The 25,290-nt window shown below is 36.7% G+C and overlaps 1 protein-coding gene across 6 annotated transcripts; it reads left to right on the forward strand.

Annotated features, from left to right (window-relative positions):
• The first annotated feature begins 1,587 nt into the window (after positions 1-1,587).
• TFAP2A (transcription factor AP-2 alpha) lies at positions 1,588-21,611 on the forward strand. 6 transcript variants are annotated; one of them, XM_072411723.1, is made up of 7 exons: positions 1,588-1,680; positions 7,334-7,768; positions 10,093-10,144; positions 12,401-12,632; positions 15,068-15,186; positions 18,529-18,670; positions 20,054-21,611. In XM_072411723.1, exons 1-7 carry the CDS (start codon positions 1,648-1,650, stop codon positions 20,340-20,342), a joined length of 1,302 nt encoding a protein of 433 aa, XP_072267824.1. In that variant the 5' UTR covers positions 1,588-1,647; the 3' UTR covers positions 20,343-21,611. The 6 variants fall into 6 exon arrangements, with proteins under 6 accessions (XP_072267824.1, XP_072267823.1, XP_072267822.1 ...); XM_072411722.1 differs by lacking the exon at positions 1,588-1,680 and adding an exon at positions 3,959-4,095; XM_072411721.1 differs by lacking the exon at positions 1,588-1,680 and adding an exon at positions 5,203-5,806 and having other exon boundaries at positions 12,461-12,632.
• The last annotated feature ends 3,679 nt before the right edge of the window (positions 21,612-25,290 follow it).

Here is a 25,290-nt window from a genome sequence, read left to right on the forward strand (position 1 = left end):
CGAATGCCTATACTTTCTGCAGCTCTCTCTGTCCTGAAATCGATTGGTTGATGTGGTGTGAATAGTATACTTCATGGCTCATTACTTATGAGCCTCTCCCAGCCTTTCTCTCTCTGAGTAATGTACACTCCTGTGTATACAATAGGGAAGCTCCATGCTCCTCTTCACTAGTTTGATAGGAGCTCTTTGCTCTCATGTAGTCATAAGACAATACCTGTGGGGCATCCCAGGAGGCCAGTATATTATAATAAAGTAATAATAGATTTTGTCTGCAGTGTACTAATTATTTGAATGGTGAAACAGAGAACAAGAAGTCACAACTAGCAGAAGAATAGTGAAGTTTGCTGATTGTGTCTATAATAATAAGATATTCAGCGCAGCTCTAAAGCTTGTCATAACTTTGTTCTGGTTTTTTGATGAATGGCACAAAAGTTTTACCAAGAAAATGGTGAATAGTGGACTAGATTTCCTTCATTTCTAGAGGAGGGTTAATTATGTCGGGAGTAGTTGTGCTAAACGTGGAATTAAAGATATGTATTCCTTATCATATATATATATATATATATATATATATATATATATATATATATAATTTAAATACTGTAATAACCGGTAAAAAGTCCAAAACTGGTGCTTTTTCACATTTCCAACTGAGACTGCTTGCATTTGTAGTTCCACATTAGCTAAACGTGTTTATCCACTAATGAAGAAAAACTTGTAAAGGAAGACTGGAATAATACAAATATGGGGTAATTACCCAGAACAACTACAAAGGTAACATGAAATTGGATTGTCTGCTTCTCTATGTCTCCAGTCCTCATGTAGTGTGTAGCTGGGTTGTAATCTCTCTATATACATACCTACCCCATTCAGTAATAGTCACATAGCATTTTGCGATTCACTTATTTTTTACTGGAAGGCAGAACACAAGATCACAAGCTCATAACTGTTTTATAGTCAACAATCAGTGTATTTAGCACAAAGCAAACAGCGCCTGTTTTGTATTTACTGTCTGTAGATCTCCTATCAGGCATAAAGTAAGGGTTTATTGCATTAGGATTGCCTTAATAATGTACCCGGCAGTAATGTACCATTGGGATGTGTTTCATTATACAAACCATGCCTTTTGTGACAGAAAGGATGCAGGATAACAGGGGAGTGGAGGGGGGCATTGGTAAGCAAGTAAAAAAATAAGGGCATTCCACAGTAGAGGATATGGCAAAAATATTTAGGAAATGACTGCAAATTTCATAGTAATGTGCACTGACTTACACCTAACTTTAGATTGTAATTTAGAAACATAGGGGGTCTCACAGCCCCATTATCACCATAGCACTTGACTTCATCAATGCAGGAGATCACCCACCCCTGAGCAATAAATAGCTGGTAGTACGGGGAATGAAAGGGGGAGGCAACCTGGTGTTTATGTGGAGACTTCGGTTGCTGTAAATCTATCAACAACTCAGACAGCTAAGAACATAGTAAGTTACCTAAGCGAATTCCAGGCTTGTGCGCATGCGTGCACAGGTAGCAACCAGTTCTTTATGAGCAGGTGAGATGTTCCTGTACAGGTAAGAGAAGGATTTGTTCAAGCTGGTCGTATCAACAGGCGGATCCCTCAGTCTATCATCAGCGAGGGATTATAGGATGTCCATACTGGTCAAAATGGGGGATTGGCAGGTGAGTTATCACTCCATGATTTAAATGACATTTTCATAAGTGATTGTTTTAAATGACCTTTAGATTGTTAAAGAAAATGTATTTCTTCATTTTAATAGCACGATCGACCTTTTTTTTTAATTTTTTATATATGTATGTAGTTTACACTATTACCAGTGTGGATCTAACTTAATAATGGAAGGCCATGGAGGTGCAGATAAATGTTTGTCTTTGTCTGTAGTCATGCACTGTTCCTGTTCATTAAAAATACGAGGCAGGTGAGGAACAGAGCAGGCAAAACCGCCCTGAGCCACTTATTTTTCTGCAGGGTTAAGGAAGGCTGTGAGTAAACTAATAATGCCTGCATAGAATCCATACACTGTACAAATCAGACACATTGCTATATGTTTTAGGAGAAGCTATGGATTGATCATTTATTGTTCTTGTTCTCTATACTAAAGTTTATGTGATTGTCCTTGTACATGAGGTGTACTGCATAGAATATAACTTATCTGCAATGCTTGTACTTGATAGCTTGTTCTTTTTATAAATCAATACTCTCTTCCCCAGGCATATATATATATATATATATATATATATATATATATATATATCTCATTGAATTTATCATCATCTAATATGATATTGCAGGATTATTTCATTAACCCCAAGTATGATACTTAATAATGACAGTTAATACAACATTCTTTATTTCAGTATATACAAGCATTGCATAGTAAGGCCTGCTTTGTTACCCAGGTGGTTGGCTGGTATAACTGTTTATTTTAGATATTTAGTCTTTGTTATAATAGGAATTGAGTGATTTATCTGTGACCCAGAACTTTTTATTGTATATGGTGTTTATTAATTATGTGGCCACTATTCTCCTACTGTACTTCTATCTATTTCATATCAGCTATATAGTATCATGTTATCAGTAAGTTTAGCTTTTCACAGGTCCTAATAATACACGAATTAGTCTCTGCATCTCAATGAGCACATCACATGTAAATTTAAGAGTTTCACACTATTAGCAGGTCCTGGGTGCAACTGCTCCACCCAAGAAATGTTAATGATGACTTTTTAATGCAAAGAGTATTGATCTGCTCGGTGGTGTTAAATAGTTCTTTCACACTCCTGCTAACCTTCATGCTGCTATGTTTGATCCTAACACTAATAATTCGCATTCAATTAGCTGGGCGGTCATGGTAATCTTGTTGATGTGATGGTGGGCCTGTCTGACCTCATATGGATGGCGCTAGCTGACGCTAAAGCCCTTTTCACAGTGCTAGGCTATTAACACATCCACTAAAGGCTATTCTGAACTTCATTTTAACATCAATGAAGTAAGAACAACTATTTGGACTAGGCAGACACTAACAAAAGAATAAATCCGTGTCTGTAGGTTAGCAAACACACCTCCTACATCATCATGACATTGGACCTTTTTTGGATTTTATTCATTCACCCAAAGCATTGGGTGCAAGTGGCGTCTGCTGTAACAATGCTGCCTGTTTGGGTGCCTGGACATGTTCTACAAAATAAAAACACCCTGTTGTGAACACGAAACATATTGTCTTCCAGAAAGTGAATGGCACATAAGACTAAAATGTTAAGATTTAAAATATGATTTGAGAATTTATCTTTGCTCTAGTCGGCTGCTTGTCCCAGTTGCTCCTACTAATCCAATACAATTAGCCATTAAAATGAACCATTATACTAATGTCAAAGTGAAACTGTTCATTAGATGGTGCATAATTTTCTCATTTCACACTTTCCCAACATATTCAGACACTCAAGTAGAATATCAAGTAGGACATGGGCTCAAAAAAGGGAAACTGCGTACATCAAAATCAGTTATTAAAAAGAAAAGAAGAGTTTCTAATGTTTGGTTTTAAAATCCTTATGATTTATCAAATAAGTTTATTTGGAGCATGGGAATAACCTTATTTAACAGGCTTGCTGCTATCCTAAAATTTGCCTAGTGGTAATAATAATCCAAATCCAAAACAGATTAGTTATTTTTTTATTAATTCTGTTCGTTATTTAGTTGGAAATCTTATTGCTTGTTCTGTGACCCATGTATTAAACAGATGATAGTAGAATTGCACTATTGGTTTGGTCAGATTTTTTTCCACCCTGTAGCTGAGTCCTTCAGAGCAGGTTCTTATGTCACCTAGAATTGGGCTATTGTTGATATGCTAATAAGGTACTTAGGCTTGTTGGTGAGAAGCAGAGGAAAAAAAAGCCTCAACTTTCCACCATTAGAGGGAGATATCAGAGCACCAGACACTGCAGCAGCCTCACTCTTTCTGTACAACACACTGGGGCTCCAGACTTTTGTGGGAACAAGAGAGAAAAGCGAATTTCTCTTCCCAAAAGCTCATGAAAATGCTTTGGAAACTGACGGACAATATTAAATATGAAGATTGTGAGGTAAGCTCCAGGAGCCTGAGATCATATTTTATACACAGATTACAAACTTGTCCCAGACTTGCAAAGAAAAAGGGGTATCCTGATCCCTATGCATGATAGACTTCCAAACTGCCTATTCTTATTCTCTCATAGCAAATAATCATTATTGCCTGGTATATCATTGAGATCTCACTAACTGACTTTACACACACATATATAAATCAGAAATGTGTTACTTTTAACACATTGTATAATTTTACAAACTGGGCTTTATTTTAATAATACTTCTACACTATGAATTAAGTTAAGTTTAATTAAGTTTAACATCACAAATCTAGCTCATTATAAAGTATATGCTTTTAATATTTTAGTTACATTAATGTGTTTTTTATAGTTTATTTTATTTGATCGCTTTTGTTATTGTAAATTGAATATGCGATTTAAAGAAAATGTGAATTTGTAGTTTGACCATATGGTTTGTGTGCTTTATAGAGAGACACAAATGTGTGTACAGAGAGGCAGGCAAGGTCGGTGTGAATATGGATCATTGTCTTGTTAGGACTTGCAGGGCAGAGGGTTGGGAGGATTCCCCAAGTGGTCGGGGCAGTTTGTTTCCATGGACAGTTCAGACTTGTCTTTTTATCCTGTTGTAAATCTTTAGTGTGTCAGTGGACATAACCAGCACTTAACTACACACCAAAGAATTGATGGTTTGCTGTTTTATTGTGTAAAGTTTTGTATTTCCTTTTATGTTTTTTTACATTTGCTGCAATCACATGACATTTTGTAAAAGGATTAGCCGCCTTTGCTAAAAATAATAATTAGTTCTAAGTAAGATGCAGAATATGTAGCCAGTCGATAGTATCATGATTCCCATGTGTCAGTGGATGAGCACAGAGCAAAAAAAAAGGCAAAAACTTCGCCCAGCTCCAGCCCAGAGCCTGTAATCTCGCTTTCAAAGTGAGATTAAAGCTTTATTTTGTTAGGTGTGCATAGTTCTGTAGGGACATGCAGGCGGTAGATGACTGTTGTTATTCTAACCCTAGCCAGCTCTGTAAAGTTGAGCATGTAATATTTTGGAGGAGTTGTTTGCTGGAGTTGTAGAGCCAGTCGGACTGGTTTGTATAGAGAGAGCCAGGATCGGGCGGAAGGGAGGCAGCTGCAGACCCTGGCCGAGTTTTGCTGGACAGGAGCTGTCCATAGACATCCTTGCTATGGAGAACCTTGAGCGCTAGGAAGGAGAGGAACCGTCGAGTCTTTGGCCAGCCAGCCAACATCTGGACTCTGGATCTCGAATGAAGGACAGGAAATCAAAGCTACACAATAAGAACAAAGTTCCCCAGCTCCCTTCCGGGACCTGCATGCTCCCACAAGCATTTCTACTGCTGCTGACTCCCAATCTGCTGCCCCTGTTTGTCTGAGCCACAAGAACAGGAGAACTCATCTGGATGTCTAGGAAAAAAAACCTTCTTTTTTTGAGGTTTAATTAGAGAGATTCCTGGATCTGCCTGACAGTTGTTGGGAATAGGAAGCTGCTTTGTGAACTGTGGTTGTTGTGGTTGGAGCCCATCGGGCTATGGATCAGGTTCAGAGGACAGGAGATCCGGGCCCCTCGGATACAGACATGAAAAGCAAAGGGCCGGATAGCACAGAGAGCCTTCCCATTCCCAGCAGCAAGAGAAGAACCTCAGAAATGCCAACGGCATATCCAGGATATTCCCAGGATTCCCAGGTGCCAATCCCTTTTTTTTTTACCCCCCCCCCCTTCATCCCTTCTTTTCTGTCACTGGCTGATCCCTATACTCTACAGCTCTTTCACTTTTCATGCCCTGCAACCTTTAAAATGTCCCCCCTTCCCTGTGATTCGCCAGCCAACCCCCTCTCTCCTTCACTCACTCGTGTCTCTCCCTCTTTTCCACCCCCTCCACCTCTCTGATTAGATACACTGATTCTTCATTCAATGGACGTCATTTAGAACAGGGCTCTGCCTTGAGTTGCTTTGCTCGGTTCACGCTCGATTTCCAACCATTCTTCCTTTATTAAGTATTGGTGTAATATTAATAGTCATGAATATCTGCTATTAGGGCTGGGAGGAAGGCAGCTCATTGCTAGCAAGCCCAGCACCGCTACACAAGTCCAGAAGAGAGAAGAGAGTCAACAAGGATTAAGGAGCCCAGCATTAAACATAGAAAAAAAACTTTGTATTTAGCATCTAAGCCAGACAGTGATTTTTTTCTCCCCAGCATCAAATGAAGAATTTATTCCAGTTCTGATGGATTATGGTGTTTGGTGGCTTCTTATCAATCCTGGGCGCTATGATTTTCTAGTAATAATATTCTAGTGCTGGCTATTTTGTAGCACCTACTTCTCTTTTATCCTGCTTGCTATAGAGCTTTATTTTTTCTCTTTTCTACCTTGATTGGTAACACTATTCTGCACTGATGTTAGTTCACAGTTTTTCCGCTATGGTGAGTTTTTATTATATATTGTTTTATTTTTCCTTTTTTTATTGTTTGTATTTTTTTATTGTTGTTTAGGCTAAAAATGTTTTACGTTTCCGCTTTGACTTCTATTTATATTTATTAGTCTGGTTCCCTGATTTTTTATGACTGCTATTACCTGACATGCGATTTTATCCAATACATCCTGTGTTTTCTCGGTGATCAAATAAGACTTTAATATTTTAAAACGTCTAGAATGTGTTGGTTCCCAGCTAAACTTAAACATATGCTTGGCTGGTATGCCCTTTAATGTAATGCATACTTCTCCCTAACCTATCTATCCGGCATGTGTGATTGGAAAAATGTTGGTGTACTTATTTTACATTGACCACATTAACGGGTGGAACAGCATTAGAGTTAATGTCTTTTTCTAGAAATAGGTTATTATGTGGGCGAAGCGACCTGTATAGCTTGTAGAAGGTGCAGTATGCTGGCAAAACACACAAGAAACAAGGATTTGTCATTTACATCAAAACAAACCATTATGGAGGAATGGCTAAACATTATGTACATGTGCATGCTTATGTGTGTGTCAGGAGACTTGGTAGATTCTTCAAATATTTCGTTTGAATTCGTCTATATTTTTTGCACAATTTTGCAAATAAATGGGAATGATCAACTATATATATATATATATATATATTTATTTATATATATATTTATTATATATTATTTTTATTTAAATATGTATTGGTAGATATGCGACTTTTGCTTTGTTAGGAATTGATTTTTAATGTTTCTATTCTCTCTTCTTTTAGGATCGTCACGACGGTACCAGCAATGGGACAGCTCGGTTACCTCAATTGGGCACAGTGGGCCAATCCCCCTATGCCAGTGCTCCCCCACTTTCCCACACACCCAATACTGACTTTCAGCCCCCCTATTTCCCTCCACCATACCAGCCCATATACCCCCAATCACAAGACCCCTATTCCCATGTTAATGACCCCTATAGCCTCAACTCCCTCCATGCACAGCCCCAGCCTCAGCACCCAGGGTGGCCGGGACAGAGACAGAGCCAAGAGACCAGCCTATTGCACACACATCGGGGGATACCGCACCAGTTGTCCGGCCTGGACCCACGTAGGGATTACAGGCGACATGAAGATCTCCTGCATGGGCCTCATGGACTAGGCTCAGGACTTGGGGACATCCCTATCCATTCCATACCTCATGCAATTGAAGACGTCTCGGTAAGCTGATTTCCTAGTTCTCACCTCCTGACAGACAGCATTCCCTATTATTTGCTCCCTATTCTCCCTTTGAGGGCCCTGCTGTGTACATGACTTTCCAAAAGATATGTCATCCTAGCCCACACCAAACAACAGTCCTGTACAGCTGGGTCCTTTTCTTATATGTGGGCTATGAAGGCAGATCTGATGACTGAATGGAATCTGGCAGAACAATCCCTTGTAAAGGACCCAGACAGGATGGATGTGTTGTGTAATAAATAATCTGTCCCTTATAATTAAGGAAATGGCATGCAGGAGCAATCTAATACAGCCCAGCCCCTACCTGCAGCTGGCAAGCCTGAAAGACATAACAAATGAAAGTGAGATATATTAAAATCCCCCTTTTCCATTTTTAACACATTATAGGCAATACGTCATTAGAGAGCTCGCAGACCCCATCAGGGCCACCTATTCCACTTCTATCGAATTAAGTATGTGAGGGAGAAAATTGAACAATAAATTATTGGAGCCTAATTCGGTTACCAATAGGTGCAATTAAAATGTTTTGCAATTAAACATGACATTGATCATTCATGAAAAAAGGCAAGACGAGGCATATCAACAGCAGCTCATTTCAAATGTAACCTTGACACATCCTACATTTTGGCTTTAGTGAAACACATGGATAATCTGTCTCTAGAACATTTCCTCACCGTCCAAAATACTTCCAAAATCTAGGATTCGGTATGACTGTGAAATAAGTGCTGACAGTTTAACGATTACGAATTCATACATTTTATATCAAACATGACTTTGTTGCACAATATAATCGTTTGGATTTATTTGTTTTAATGTTTCCTCATCTAGATACAGTGTAACTTGTTGTTGCTAAAATTGTAACTTGGGAAAAAAAAGTATAAATAGATGGAGGTTTGAATTGAATAGTGTTTAAATGCTGTCATTTAATCCTGGTACTATGGCATATGTGGATTTATTTATTGGGAAATTGGGAAAATACCCGCCTAGGGTAAAATGAACGAATTTGAAGAACAGAGGCAGCTTCAAGCTATTAATTCATTATTTTATTGTTATAATGACCTGTCAATGGTTTGATCATATAGATTAGCATTGAGGAACCGGCTCGTGTATGTGGAATGCTCACACATCACCGGGGGCAATAGAGAGATATGGGTGGTTATTTAGGATTAACTTGATGTTTTAGCTATTATTTACACTGCTTGTTTGTTCAGTGTTGCTACTGAGCGTTTAAACGGCTATAAATGCTAATAAACTGCAAAGACAATGCTGTCAGAAAATAACTGGGATTAAATGGTTTGCTGAAAAGCAGAAAGAACCCAATTTCCTACCCCTAGCTGTGTCTGTTATCTTTTTGGAACTAGCGATGGGTTGAAATGAGGAAGATTTCAGAAATAAGTTAATGATCCCTTAGCACTATGGGCTATTTCGATGTAAATCCTTGGTGCAGCCCAAATCAAAGTATTTTTTCCCTCAGCAAGTCTAGTTTATGGGTTGAGTGAGCCAGCATAAAGAGATCATATTTCCCCATATACTTAAAACAGAGAACTAGACTAGTCATTTCTGAACATTTCTCAATTTAATTATGCTTAAATGCAGGAGCACTTTAGGCAAGTTACAAATGAGAGCATTGAGTATAATAAAACCCGTAATAAACCAACTTAGTACCATCCACCCGGAATCATTGAGATCAGGCGCAATTAACACGAGCATAAATCCAGAACCGAGTGGAAAATGTTACGATCGGTATTATTTTGGCGATTTAAAGAGATTCCTTAACACAGTGGGTCAGAACCGACGCGCTGACAGTTGCCATTATGTGCAACGCCATTGCTATTGTCTGCGATATATCTAACTCTAACGAATTGATTTCAAATTTTCTGTTTTATATATATATTTTAAATTTAGTTTGCAAAAACATTAATAACACAGTGTATTAGGCCCATCGTTTATCTCAGCATAGGAAGAGGGGCCCTTTAAGGGACCTCCTCATCACACAATTAGGAATGCGTTACATTTTATGGTTCCACATCAATTTCTGCTGATCTCTCTTAATCTTACATCGTCTGAGAGCATATTTCCGGTCCTCCTTACAATATGAAAGCTGTTTAAGCATAAGTGAGTTATGATGGCAGAATGTTCCAAGAAGTCCCATTTATTTGTGTTCCTAGGTGGCACAGCACAGATAGAATGATAACACTCCCAAAGTACTATGCAGGGGCAGCATGTCCCCTTATGACAGAAGACTTACAGTTTCCTCTTCCTTTGTTATGACAGTGCTTTAAAACATTTATGTGTTTCTGTTTCAGCATGTAGAAGATCCAGGTATCAACATCGCAGATCAAACTGTAATTAAGAAAGGTAGGCTTTTTTTGCTGTTACATTCCTAACAAGTCCTCACAAGCTTTCCTCCCTTTTTTTCTGTTGTGAAAACCTAACTGCCAAGCTTCATTGTAAACTATGTAAAACTTGCAAGCAGAAATCCACTCATAAGATAGCATGCAGTTCCAATTGTGTTTGCAGATAAGTATTTGTTTAATATCATCACGTGATGAGTAGAAAGATAACCCCCTTATATAACAAAGCAGAGAACTGTGCGTTATGTGCTTCAATCCACAGCGATCTAACAATAGTCCACATTTTATTGTCCAGATATTTATAAAATAAAAATATATTGATATTGAATAATGAATGTACTTTGCATATGCGTATTTGTGCTTAGTAAACTCATTAATGTTTTAAATTTAATATGTAGTGTTATGTTTTCATCGATAGGTTGTGATTGCTAGAAATAATTTGCAATATTGTGACAGAGATATTGTTGGAGTGAACTTTGCTCCAGAGGTTTTAATATTTGCACCAGAAAATTAATTCCTTGGTGTGCGATATTTACTCCAATGCCAAAAAATGAAGGTTTTGTATTTAAATACATAATGCATTGAACTCTAAGAGAAATAAACCTAATGATGGCATTGATAGTTTGTTTTTCTTGCCTATTTTCTTTTCTCTAAGTTGGTTTTAGCAGGGATAGATTTTAGGACTGTTCTTTTCCAAGTCAACATGATAATTGGCTGTTCTATTAGTAGTAATCTCAAGAGTTCGTTTAACTCCTATTGTCTCTATTAGCCTCCCCAGAGCTATTAATGTCACAAGTGATCTATCCAGGGCCCCCATACGTCTGACTATCCTCCACAAATTAAATGCACAGGCTATCCATACCCAAATGATTACACTAATATTTGAATATAAAGACGGTGAACTCTGTCATTTCTTTCTTTATACTATATGTCGGATTAAATAAATATTTCCCTACAAAACAGCTTTGCTTGGTTAGCTTGTCCTGATTCTAATCTATGGATGTATTGGTTTACAGACTGGTTAGATAACACGATATGAATGTATGTTTTGATGGTATCACAATATAAAATAACATACAGTAACTTAAATGACCCATGGAATGCTACATTAAATAAAGTCGTTGTTAGTAAAATATATATATATATATATATTAATTCTAACATTAGGCTTAAATATTAGAAAAGATTTACTATTTTTTAATATTTATTAAAACAAAATAATTGTAATTCCCTGTAAACTGACTGGGAACAAATTTGTGAGTTGCCCAGCGGAATAACTAGCCCTTGTAAATCAGCCCCAATTACGCAGATTGCATACATAAACGGATTAGGCAATGTGGAGATTTATCATGCTAGAATACAGATTTCTCTCACTTGTGTTCATATTATTTCAAGCTGGCGATTTTTATTATTTTTTACATGAATTTTTCAGGCAGTTTGTTCACACCTCTGCTTTAGCTATAATAAAGATTGTGTTTTTAAGGAGGCTTGTAAATGATCAGCACTATATTGTCTTGGTTTGATAATTAAAGAACGACTTTTGTTAAAGAAAGTCGGGAAAATAATAAATTGCAAGAATTCCCGAAATGATTTGCCTTTACTTTGCATGGCAGTGATGAAAGTGGCAGAGGTCTTGTTTTTAAATATAATCCTGGGTTCAGTGGTGAGATAGAAGCTTGTGGATCGGTTGAGGATGTGTGTGTGGGGGTATTATACTACTGAACGATCTAAGTTTAATCGGTAATTAAATCAGACAGCCTTTTCCCTCAACTAGACATTGTGCAGTCCAACTGCCACTTTCTGCCTCACTGTGGCGCTTAAGGACCTTTCTGCATTCTTGTCTATGTGCTGGCCATGTTAACCCTGCTAGGTGCTGGAGGGCTGCATTCCTATCCATGGAGAACTCATGGTATAGGCTGTATAATAAAATATCAATGTAAATTATTGTTATTGCATTGTAATGTGTTTAAGGTGAAATGATTTCATACAATAGATTTTCTTGCCCTGTACACACACATAAAACTGTAATAATACATTTATTATTCTATAGAATAGGATCAGCAATGGCCAGGCTTAGCTTTAAAGTACTTACACATATTTCTTATAAGTGACTCACCTGTGTCTGGGTGCTATGAATTGACAAGTTTTATTGAAGAGGCTGACTTCCAAAAAGAAAGCCCTTCTGCCCCCAGATCACAGGTGTGTGCTTGTAAATAGGCCTTCTAGTTTCCTGGCATCATTGTCATCCTTCTTTTTTCAGGGCCTGTCTCATTGTCTAAATCCAATAACAATGCAGTATCGTCCCTCTCTCTCAACAAAGACAATCTCTTCGGTGGAGTAGTGAACCCGAATGAAGTTTTCTGCTCAGTTCCTGGACGCCTGTCTCTTCTAAGCTCAACATCAAAGTACAAGGTGACAGTGGCAGAAGTACAGAGAAGGTTATCCCCGCCTGAGTGCCTCAATGCTTCTCTATTGGGAGGAGTGCTCAGAAGGTAAGATGCTCTATGTACCTAGATGTTGGGTTTTGATGTTCTGTGTCCTGTCTATGTGTGATATGAGAAATGGGGGATATTGGAAATGGTGTGGGTTAAGGATGTAACAAAGCAGTTGCTAAAACCTAGGAGGGGGTAGAGCTGTCTGGTTATATAATAATAATGTGTAGCTAGCAAAACCATTTGCCAAATTGAAATAAAATTATTATATACATATAATCTGAGGACTGCTATATAGGTGGTATAAATCCCTTTGTATGGCTAGAGGAGTTGTGTTTTGCTGTGGGGCCCTATCACACATAGTTACCCTCTTTATGATTCTAGTGATCTCCTTGATGGATTAAATTTGCCAATTATTTCCAATGTAATAAAACTATTTCATGTAATAAGAAGTTAGCTAATTTTCTTTTACAACATTGCTTGGAAGGGAGAAGGGAGGAATTCTACTTAAATTTTGTACAAACTCTGTAGGACTGATGGTGTAAGCATGTAAGACCTTTTTCCCAATACATAAAATACATCTTCCTTCATATCAGGGTTAGTTAGGGACCCCAGACAGTGTGCTAGTAGCTTGCAGTCTTGTGCTATACAATAGAGTCAGTGAGCCTGGGCTCTGATCTGGTCAGCCAGTTTACTATGAGGGATTGTAGATGAAGGCAGGTTTATTCTATGTCAGGCTGCAGCTGGATGTGCATGTAAGGACAGAGAAGGAACATGTGGGAGGAGATAACAACCTACAAATATGCTGATTGCCTTATAGAGAGCAAAGCAATTAATGGAGCAGGTTAGCAAAATATTTGCCTCCATTAATGTGGAATTTTGTGTCTTGGGGTGGTAAAGATGTTGGGAAAGGGATATGACACTTGAACCCAAGTGCACAAACAAGAGCAAAGCTATCAAACTACAGTTATAAATTACCCAACACAGAAAAAGTCATTTCTTATAATCAGAGAGTGATAAAACAGCTCTATGAATTTGTCCAAAGCAGCTTAAAATACATTTGCCATTGATATCTATTGTATCTATGTTTTAAGCTGTAATACTAATACTAGTGTTTCCCATTAGCTAATTTTAATAATTATTTATAATTGTCACTAACATAGTAATTTATGTATATATATATATATATATATATATATATATATATATATATATATATATAGTAAGTTAGTTAGTTAGCTAGTTATAGTGTTTATTATAAGCTAAATTTATTTTTTAAGTAGCTATTTTTATTCTGATAGTTGAATCTCAGCTGTTTCTATATTCCTGATTGGTAAAACGGTTTCTTTGGGGTATTGATGTAGCTTCAGTTACATTTCTGTTCTGATCATGAGTTATTGTAACTTTATGTTACATTTCTGCATTGTAGAATATAAGCAATTATTTCATCACTTGTAATTACAGTATCCTTTTCACAGTTATGCCACTTAATGTGTTCATAAATGACTTTGTTCTGATATGGACAAAACTCATTTTACATATAATTAGATTGGTGATTAGCTGCAAGTCACAGTGAATGACACCTGGTCCTATTAATACCAGCAACAGCCAAATGTTTCCTTATAGTGTATTTGTATCTGATTTTGCTGCTTGGATTCTTTATTATTTTTGTACTTCCTGGCTTCCTAAGTCTTTTTATGTCTTCTGTCAATGTATAAATCTTTGGTTTCTTTTCCTCCTAATATAGAAGTAATTTGATTCCTCTGATGCCCTTTAGAGATGTCCTAGACACTGAGCCTAATGCCATTTTCTGTGTCTACACCCAATAACTATGAAGCCATTCATATGTTTCTGTAAATTACATGAATGAGAATGTGAGAGGAGGCTTCATTTCTCTGGGTCAGGATAGGTCAATTTTTTGAGCAATGATGATCTTGGTCTGCAGCCATGTCAACACATTCCTCTTCCCAGCACACCAATTAGATTTTACCCCAGCATTTTCTGACCTATCTGAAAGTTTTTTGTGTTGAAGGAGTGGAGGAGGAGCCAGGTGACATCCTTGTGCTCACATTTAATCCTATGGGGATGTAAGGCTATACATATTTATATAATAGGTTTATTTTGAATAGCAACATACCATTGTATGATCAAAATATTTATTGTATACATGTGTTTCATTAATATTTTGCTGCAATGGTCATACAAAATATATCCTATTATATATATGTGTGTTTGCATATGTACCTGAGGCTACAAACTGCAACAAATGTTTACCTGTTACCTACAGCCACCAACAAAGAGTCTGATTGGTGGTTATGCAGAACCGTTTCATTTTGGTTCTTTATTTTCCAACCTCAGCATTTGTCACCCATGTATTGCAGATGAATTAAATATAATCCATTCTAAAATGAAATTTAGTTTGATTGTGGTAGTCATTGCTTAATGGCATAATAGTTGCATTAATTTCTCTAATTATTTAATTTCTATCTATACAGGGCAAAATCCAAAAATGGTGGCAGGTCGCTGAGAGAAAAGTTAGATAAAATAGGATTAAACCTTCCAGCTGGAAGACGTAAAGCTGCTAATGTCACTTTACTTACATCTTTAGTGGAAGGTAAGTAACATTAAAGAGAATCTATCATTATTTATTATAGTACAGTTTAATATAAAGCACACTAAGGCACATTTTTAAAGTGAATCATTGCTGAGTAATCTGCAGTAGAAAACCATCAGGTTTCTTGTTTAAATAAAACAAGGTGAACCCAGGCCTGGCCACAACACTGGGTACTTAACATTAAAATGTTTAAAGATGAATAAACGGAGAACAATTTATTACAATTGCTCCTAAACCATTATAGTCTTTTCTGTTTGTTTAGCAGAATCAAAAGTGTTCTAATGGCTGTTGATTGGCTTAATTTAATGTTTTCAGAAGATTTCCCTGAAAGCCATTGCAATGTGATAATAGGTAAATACCAAGCCTTAAGTTGTTTCCACTCCGAACAATGCAGTAAATAATTTCAGGCTGGGCTGCCATTGGAGGAGTGCCTGGCCAGCACTTCCTGAATGACTTTGGGGATGTTTGACCTATGCCAGAGGGGAACATTATCCTACACAGATCTGACTGCCTCTGACTGCTGCTTCTCATTTCCAGTCTAAAGGACACTTGTATACATTAGAGCCAAATGCACCAGCTCTGTCTGCAATGTACACTGGGCAGTGTGAAAAGAAAGCCTTTCTAATGTCTCCAAGATCATGATGCATTGGCTTTTATTGGGTCCATCTGGGGATGATTTGTGCCAGCTTTACAAACAGTTATCCCACCAATTAGAGGGTCACTAAATATACAATAGGTGTTTGGTTTTGGGAAGAACTTTACATCCATCCATTTATAAATATGAACTTATCTGACATGAAAAGTTAGAAGCCAGGCATATTTCCTCCTATAGGGTTAATTTATTGAAGGTGTGGCATATGGGCTGATTTACATTAAGTAGTTTGGAATCTCCACATAAATTACAATCATGTGAAAATATCTCTTTTTAATCAAGTATTCTAAATAAACAATAATTTACTTTTCACCTGATAGGATAAGTGAAGATAATATTCATAAAATGTTTAAGTGAAAGTAATCAACTTCCTTAGTAACTCAACTGCCTCCTCCCAGCAAAGTGAATTGCCACTGAACAAATTTAAACTGTGTTCAGTTTTAGTACCAAATAATTTCCAAAAAAGATTTCTGTGCACATGCTGCCTAGGTTTACAACAGGTATGATGTTTTTATTCTTTAATTGTTACACAGTAAAGGTATATACCATAATTTATTTACATAAGAGCACAACAACATTGAATCTATAGAGGTCCATGCCAATGCTAAGTGTATTACTACAATAAGTGTATCTGCTGTCTCTGCTTCACCAGTTTCTGAATCTGCTGTATTCTGCAATGTATAGTTTATTTCCAGATGTCTTGTATTGGTGTAATTCTGCTCATATAGTGTGTACTAGACAGATCCACTGTCAATATAATATAAATCTCTGACTTACAGTAAGCTTGCTGTACATGCAAACATTTTACTGAATTTAGAGAATAAGGTAAAGCACTCTGCTGAATTCAGCTATCCAATCATGTGCACAAAAATTCTGTTTTTATGATTTTTAAGAAAGAGTGAGTTTGTGTGAGAACACTAATTTTCCCTACAAATATCCCCCATTGCCCTCTTTAATTCTTACACTTCTAGTAATCACATCATAATGTCTTGAATGTATGCTGCATTATAGAGTGTACATCAATGTGTAATGTACTGCAATGGTGCTTCTTATTTGGTTTATGGATTATGTATGGTATAAATACTACAAAGGATGTAGTTTCACTCCCATTCACTCCTGTGACTTTCCTTTAACTCTCTTACTTTTAATAATCCCATTGTTTATTACACCATGGTAAATTACATTATATGATGTGTTTCCAAATGCCCCCTATTGCTATGAACCTTTCTGTATAGTGTCTGTAAAACCTGCATCCATCAACCTACTGGAATTCTCTCTCTTCCAATAATCCCACAATTTCTGTCACCATGGCATGTTACATTGTATAGGGTTATACACATGCCTTGTAATGCTGGGGTCTATTTATATAGTATTTATACTATATATGGTTTATGTACCAGTCTTCTCCTCTAACCTTTTCCATCACCATACTCTCTCACACTTCTAGTACCCCATAATTTATGGCAAAATGGTTTATTACAGTGTATAGTGTATTCCTTGTGCTCTGTGCTGCTTGTGTGTGCTATAGTGTATATCCAAGTGCCTGTTCTGCATTGTTTCTTCTTGTATGGTGTTTTATTTGTTTGTAGTTTGTATGATATGTGTGCTATATAGTACCAGTCTTCTCTTCTATTCTTTCCAATCACTCTAATTCCTTCACTTAATAATCTGATAGTTTAAGGCACCATGGTACATTGTATATTGTATGCCAGGTGCCCTCCGTATATGGTGTGTGTGTATGATGAGATCTGTGTGTCTGGTGTCCTGAAGTGAGGAGCCAGTGTCTGATGATCTGCTCCATCTTCCTGGAAACAAGCTTGGCCGCCTTGTGCTTTGAAGCGCTAATTGGCGCATGCGTTCTTCCGGAGTGCAGCTAATGGCAGGAAACCCTGCAGTAAAATCCAACTGCTTCAGGAAATTAAAACCAAAAGATTTGAAAATCAACAAAACAGACAGACTGCGTGCACTGACCCTGAATCTCTTCTAGCTAATCGTTCAGGATATATAAAAAAAGATCATTCATTGTAAATGGTGGAGTTAAAGAATGTCAGCGCAGAGAAGCCTGCCCTTTATTTCCTTGTACTGGGTTGCTTGTGGAATACTTTCATGTACACATTTGTTTCATTAAATCATTACAGAACACTCGGTCATCACAGTGTAGAGCACATGGCAAAGTCTTCTTTATGTCTTTATGATAACATCAATTTAAATGGTTAGATTTCACAAGTGTAGATCCCCCTTCCTGGACATATTAGCTATATAGATGGTATCATTGGATAAGGATGGTAGAAGAAAGTTATCAATATTGATGAGATTATATATAATACTGGTTATTTGGATAACATGATTAGGTAAGATTGATGATTGGTTATACTGATATAATTATTATCTTGCTACTGGCTCAGATCATAAAGGATAAGGTCTCTATTTTGCGCATGTGACTGATTCTCTATAATTGCGCTCATCTGGATATGTGTCACTTGTTTTAAATAAATATATTTATCCTAATAATTGGTGTCAAAAGAAAACATTTACTTTGTTTTATTAGTATCATCCATGAAAATAATATAATATTTAATATAATTTGTATATTTTTTTTTACTTACAACAAAATATATTACTAATATATATATGCAATGCTTTGATTGTCATCTTCCTCGAATAAACACACATCTCTCTTCTTCCTAAAGGTGAAGCTGTGCATCTAGCCAGAGATTTTGGTTATGTCTGTGAAACAGAATTTCCTGCCAAAGCTGTAGCTGAGTATGTCAACCGGCAACACTCTGACCCAAATGAGCAAGTGACCAGGAAAAACATGCTACTAGCCACAAAGTAAGTTTGTTATTTTCCTTCATGTGCTGGACTGATAGGAAGATTAAAGCACCCTTGTATGTTTGTCCTATGGGAAGATAATCTGCTGGGTCTTGTAGTTCATCCATGCTTTAAATAGATAGCCCCATGTTGTCATGTGTTGCCCAGAATCCCCAGCAAGGTCTTTTGCCTGCAAGCATTAGCAACAGCTGGAGTGCTGAAGTTTTCCTTGTCCTAAACAGAAAACAATCATGAGCATTTTCAGGATCCCGAGTTAATCATTTGCAAGAAGTAAATTGCTTCCAACATGAAAAGGATTAAGAACCTCATCGAAATACTTATCTAATTACCGGAAATGTGATGTTTTATCAAAGTATATCTAGATATTGCAATGGCAGCTACAAATGATAATGTTTTACATAGATAGCTTTAAAATATATTCCTTGCTTGAGTTTAATACAATAATTTAAAGAGGGTGATAATGTGGTTTGTGATGCATGGGAGGTTGGGGCTGAAATCTGATATAACAAAGGTTGCCCTGGCTTTGGAACTTCTTATAAAATCTCGTACTTTATGGAAAGTGGATTTTTTTGGACCACTAGTAAGGTCAATATAGGTCATATAATGTCAATTTAATGCACACATCTTACTCCCTTGATTGTACAAAATCTTTAGATTGATCAGCAACTATATAGAGTGATCTGCCTGAACATACTGATTGTTAGATGACCAGTGTGTGATCAGCTAGGTATGTCCTATACCCCCCCAGCCTGATCCCAACCCTCTTTCTATCAGGATTGCTGATCTATTTAGCTGATTGACAGGACCTGGCTGGGATTTGTAGTTGCAGAGCAGATGAAGTGCCACAGGTTCTGAACATCTGCTTTTTATTAACAAACTATTTCCTAGCCAGAGACTTCTCCCTAGCCAGGAATGGAAGCAACCAGCACAATTCTTTTTACATATGCTCTGCATTTCGTTCTCACTATTTTTGCACAGGAACTATTAGCTTAAATCCCGAAAGTCCTTAGACATGTCAATAGGTTAGGTATTCTCCCAGAGGCTTTGCAAATCGAATGTGAACGTAACGAAGATCTCTTCATGGTGCTTGTAGAGTTCATACAACTGGAGGGGATCAGATGTGTTCCATACATGTGGTTTAATACTGATCGGTCACTGCTACATTATTCATATGCATGTTTTATTTATTGAATAGATAGAAGTAAAATGATGTGTTTAAACCAATCAGATGTCAGCATCTATCTGCTTAGCATTGTAAGACCAGTGAAAGAAGTCTTCTGATTGGTCGCTTTGGGTTATTGCCCTTTCAATAATGCTCTTGGCTAACTAAGTATAAGGAATATGTCATCTGACCTCTGTTGCTTTCTTCTCGTTTGTTTGCAGGCAGATTTGTAAAGAATTCACAGATTTATTGTCACAAGACAGATCCCCCTTGGGTAATTCTAGGCCATCTCCAATACTAGAGCCGGGAATCCAAAGCTGTCTGACACACTTCAACCTCATCTCTCATGGATTTGGCAGCCCAGCTGTGTGTGCGGCCATCACAGCCCTGCAGAATTATCTCACCGAGGCTCTAAAAGCAATGGACAAAATGTACCTCAACAACAATAACCCCAACAGCCACACAGACAGCAGCAAAGGAGGCGACAAAGATGAAAAGCACAGAAAGTGACCCTATTCTGCCTGTCTACCCTACCTGCTCAGCACCGCCCTCTAGTGTTGGCTAAAAGCCCACTGGGGCAAAGACAGTTCGGTGCCATCCCTCCTCCCGGAGTATAAGGCTGCACTGCCTCCTTGTCCATCATTCTGTGTCGCCGAATCCATTCTTGGATTATGACCAGGACAGGCTGATGGATCCAGGAAAGAAAGTTTTGTCGTTAGTGTTCGGACGTTTTTTAAGAATACTTTTTTTTTAATTTTAAAGCAACCAATTCTTGCTATCTATTGAAAGTCATCGGACTAAAGTCACCAAGTTCTCTACAGTTCAGGTTGTAGCCAAGTTCAGAAGGCTGAGGATGACATTTATCAGTATTGTGAATAAACTTGAACACAAAAATTTGCAGTTCCATGTCATGTCTTCAAGTTGCCCCCTATTACCCCTCTAAAAGGTAAATGAAAGTACCCTGAACTTTTTTTTGTCTGGACAGAGATCACATTCATTATTATAAGGGAATCAGTGTTTATGTATATATTTATTTATGTGTAATTTAATGGGGATTGTAAATATGGTACGTCTGTTCAAAGAAAAAAAGCCTTTTTTTATTTATCTGGTGATCTCGTTTACCTATTGTTTAGTGGGTTTTATTTTTTAATTTCCCTTTTATTTCATGTGGCTATTGGTACTTGTTTAAAAAGACAGGACTTTGGGTTTGTAGGGAATCCATCATTTTCTAGCCCTGTTGTAGCATGTTAAGACAACGATGAAGCAGCAGATCAAATAAAAAATAAAATGAATTTTATATATGTTTAGTATTACAAAAAGTTTTTTTTTTCTTGAAAGAAAAACAAATTCGGACACTGGCTAACGAAAATAGGTACAAAATTCCTTATCTTTTGTAAGCTTAAAGGAAGGTTCTCAGTCGGGTAATAAGCAATAGTACACATGGAGTGATTTACTGTTGGAAAATAATCTACTTTTTATTATAATGGAGTATTCCACCACTGTACTGCTAACATTTAGTAAATCGGCCCATGGATTGTTTAAAAAAATGCAAATGTTCAAGAACCACAAGTATTTAAGTGTCTGATTCACCAAAGGTTTATTTATTTAGAGGGGTGCTGTTTGGGCGAATCTGAAACTATAAATCGTTAGTAAATCGCAGTCTATGGTGAAAGCACAAGTGACTGTATTGTGCTAAGTTATATGAGATGAGACATACCAAGCTTACCAATGTATTATAGTCTTTTGTTGACCAGGTGAATAAATATTTGATACGCTTTATGTCGATTTTTTTTATTCAGTGCTGTCTTTACCCAGGCGTATTTTTGTCCTTGGCAGTATTTTTTATTCAGTATGGTTACAGTAATTGAGTTTAACTCTCCCTTGGCAATTGCTCCTCGCAATAAGCAGCTGAACCCTGTGTTTCCCTCAAGTATAATAAAAACTTACTTTCAACTCGGAGTTCAGTGCAGGGGAATCATTCTGATATATCAAGCTCACTGGCATATATATATATATATATATATATATATATATATACAACGATAATAAATTATTAAAAAATGAAATGCAATAATAGTAGTAAAAAGATAAACGAAAAAATAAATTCAAAATTAATTATGAACAATTAAATAAAAATAAATAATACAAATATATACCAGCATAAAATAAAAGGCAATAAATAATAAAACGCAGCATCTCATTCTGCTCTGCGACTACTAACTAAATCCAAGATTTGGGAATCCCAGCACTCATGTGGAAGGGTGTGTTCAGAAAAATGCTTGGGGGCAGGTTTGATAATTGTTTGGGGAACGGACATTATGAGATATTGCAAACCGTTAATAATTCTTTCCCTCTCTCCAAAATGAGATAAAGGGGGCTTAAATACCCTTGGAAATACCTGGTTCGTGTGAAATAATAATCTTATCCAATTTGCACATTATTCTACCTAATCCATTTGCTGGTGTCATTTTGTTGTTATTGCTCCTGTTGAGAGTTATTTTGTTTCTGTGTAATAAGACACCAAACAAATGATAAATGAAATAGGTTGTCAAATGATGTAACCCATAGCAACCATCAGCAACATTGTGGTTTCCATGGGTTACTATAATGATGTCGCATTAGTAGCAATATTCAAATATTATTGTCACTTGGATTGCATTTTTTCATAGATTAAAAAGTGTGTTAGTAGATAAGGTCAATCCCCCGATGTGTGTTAAAATGCAAAGGAAATAGCTGAAATTAGCAGTGATTTTAGGTTCTTTTTATTTGATTTTTTCGGAGATGCGGTTGAGTATCTTAGGCAGACATGTAGGTTTATGGTAAGTTGTTTACAATAACAGTGCAATAAGAATTAACATTTTCTCATGCTGTTTGACGTTTGGTTGAGCTGTTGAAGCAACACATTAGATAAAGCACAAGATGTTTCATTTTGCTCGGGTAATCTACTTATGGAAGGCACTGTAAAATCAATCTTGCCAAGCTGAAGGGACTAGCAGTACTCTAAATTCTATTTGCATGAGCCAGCCAGTTCATAACAATGCTAGATATTTAAATACAAATTGAAAGTGGATCAAGAAAATGCTTAGCTGCTATTGTTTTTTTTCTCTCCTCCTTCCTCCTCCTTTTTTATAAAATGGATATATTTTCTATTTGTGGAGATGCTTCCTTAGCTGGAGAGTAGATCTATGAAAAATAATGAGGTGAATGAAGCCTAACTGTACCTAGCCCTGACATAAATGAAAAGCAGTGTATTGCAGCAGGTGAAGTGAAGCATTGTCTATCAGGACTGTTTTTCTTGGCTGCATCTCAGATTGTGTGTGTGGGATCCTCACCCCAGGCACAATAGCATTCAGAGACTGCAATACACGGCTGCTCATTCTGCAGCTCCACATAAATACTCATTTCCAAAGCCCAGCATTCTTATTAAAGACTATTCATTCTTATATGGATTCACATTGGCTTTGGAGGGCTTTCACTCAATGCACAATAGTCGTGACCAAATGTACAAGTTATATATATGTGTGTGGTTGTGTGTGTGTGTTTCTATTTTCTTTTTCTATATCGATCCTTAGTTATGTGTTTTTTTTTCTATATAACCACTGTGTGTATGTAAATGAAATACTTCTATACACACACATGCTATGTACACACAATTATGTTTGTGTTCATAAATATATATATATATATATATATATACAAAGACAGTAATAATAAATCAACACACACACATTTTAATGCATTATTGTGATTTTTTTTCTCCATATACACAAACATTTCCCATGGTAACATGTGCACTTTATATTACATATCTGAATGTGAAATACTTTTTATGATTGATGACTATATCTTTACTGTACCCCTAGTTTACCTGTAAAGTTTGAATGGTAAATTGCAATTATTGTGGCTAATACACAGAGCAGTGCCCCTTAGGTGCTCCAAGCCCTAGTGTTAGTCACCTCGTTCTCCCCTCTCCCTCTCTTTAAACCCAAAAAGAATCGAATATTAATATAGTTTGAGATGTAACTAGTGGAACAACCATCAAGATAGCAATGCCCTGCAGCTGAAATAATATTAAAAATAGAAGGGATTTGACATTTGAGAAGTCAGTGGCTTGAAATACCCAGTTGTACTTAGCTAATTCAGTCCTTAACCTCTGGTTTCAAATAAATCAATTACAGTCGATTCCACTTCAGTTCAGAAGTGCAGGAGATTTTTAGTTAATTGAATACAGTTTATTCCTTTGATATAAATTGTCATATTTTAAACTTCTTCCACGTTTTCCACCATAATGTCCATTTGAACCTAAAAAAATCTGAGACGAAACGGTTTTTAGTTATACAGAATTTGCACTTTTTCAATTCTCACCAATACAGAATTTTAGTTTATAATTTAAATATATTAAAGCTGTCTTTAACTGCATGATCTTGTTTCGTAGAAACAAATATCTTGTTTGTATGTCATTACTTTCCAGAACAATACACTCCATGACTTTTGGAGTATACTGGTCCACTTTAGCAGGTTGCCTGGATTTGTGATGGGCGCACTTTTTGCTATTTGCTCTGTCATGTGCCTTGATTGCTGTGGGTGAGTGTTTTGGATAGGATAAGGGGTTAATTAGCGTCATTATCAATCACTAATGCTTTCCTAACGTGTCCAAAGAATAATCGAGCTTCAGAGGTCTGCATGAAGCCAACATCTGCTTTACCCGGTTAGAGCTCTCATCCTGGGCTTCCCAGCTATTGGCAGTTCACTCACGTATTGTACTGAATTGTGTGTGTATTATTGGCATATAAAACATGCTCCAATCGTTATAGATCCTGGCTACATATAAATAACAAATGCAGATTTTTTTGTTTCTATAGGAATTGCAGGTGCAAGACAAAGATGATAAAACCACAGGTCATTTTTCATTGCTCCTTTGTTTCCTGGGCTCCGCTTTTCCCATGATTATGTCTAACTTAATTAAAACAGCAAATAAAATAATGTTATGTATTTAGTACCAGCACCCTAAATTGTAGCCTCTTTTAGAAATAGATCTTAAAGGGCTAGTACACATTGATTAGAAAAAATGACTGCCTATGTAATACTTTTAGGGTCTGTCATTGATGAAAACTCCTAATAGGTATTTACAATCAGTTGGACTGGTTCTGTAAAGTTGAAGACGTTTTATTACTTATCTAAGGTCGAATGGATAGGAAGAATTGGGGTTCCTCATACACAGAATTGAGGAAGCTTAGAAGAATGTCGAAACGTCTTCAATAATCCAGTTCGATCTTAATAAATTCTACTAGCTGGACCATGACTTGGATACATAAAATACTTAAACGACAAGGCTAAAATAATGAAAATGTGATATATTACAAAACTGATCTTCAATCCAGAGACCTAATAGGAAAGAGCGCTAAGAGGAGGGTAGAACTTTGAGCATGATCACTAATGAATATTTGAACTATTTGAA

This window comes from Pyxicephalus adspersus, chromosome 5 (genome assembly GCF_032062135.1).
Source record: "Pyxicephalus adspersus chromosome 5, UCB_Pads_2.0, whole genome shotgun sequence".
Taxonomy (NCBI): domain Eukaryota; kingdom Metazoa; phylum Chordata; class Amphibia; order Anura; family Pyxicephalidae; genus Pyxicephalus; species Pyxicephalus adspersus.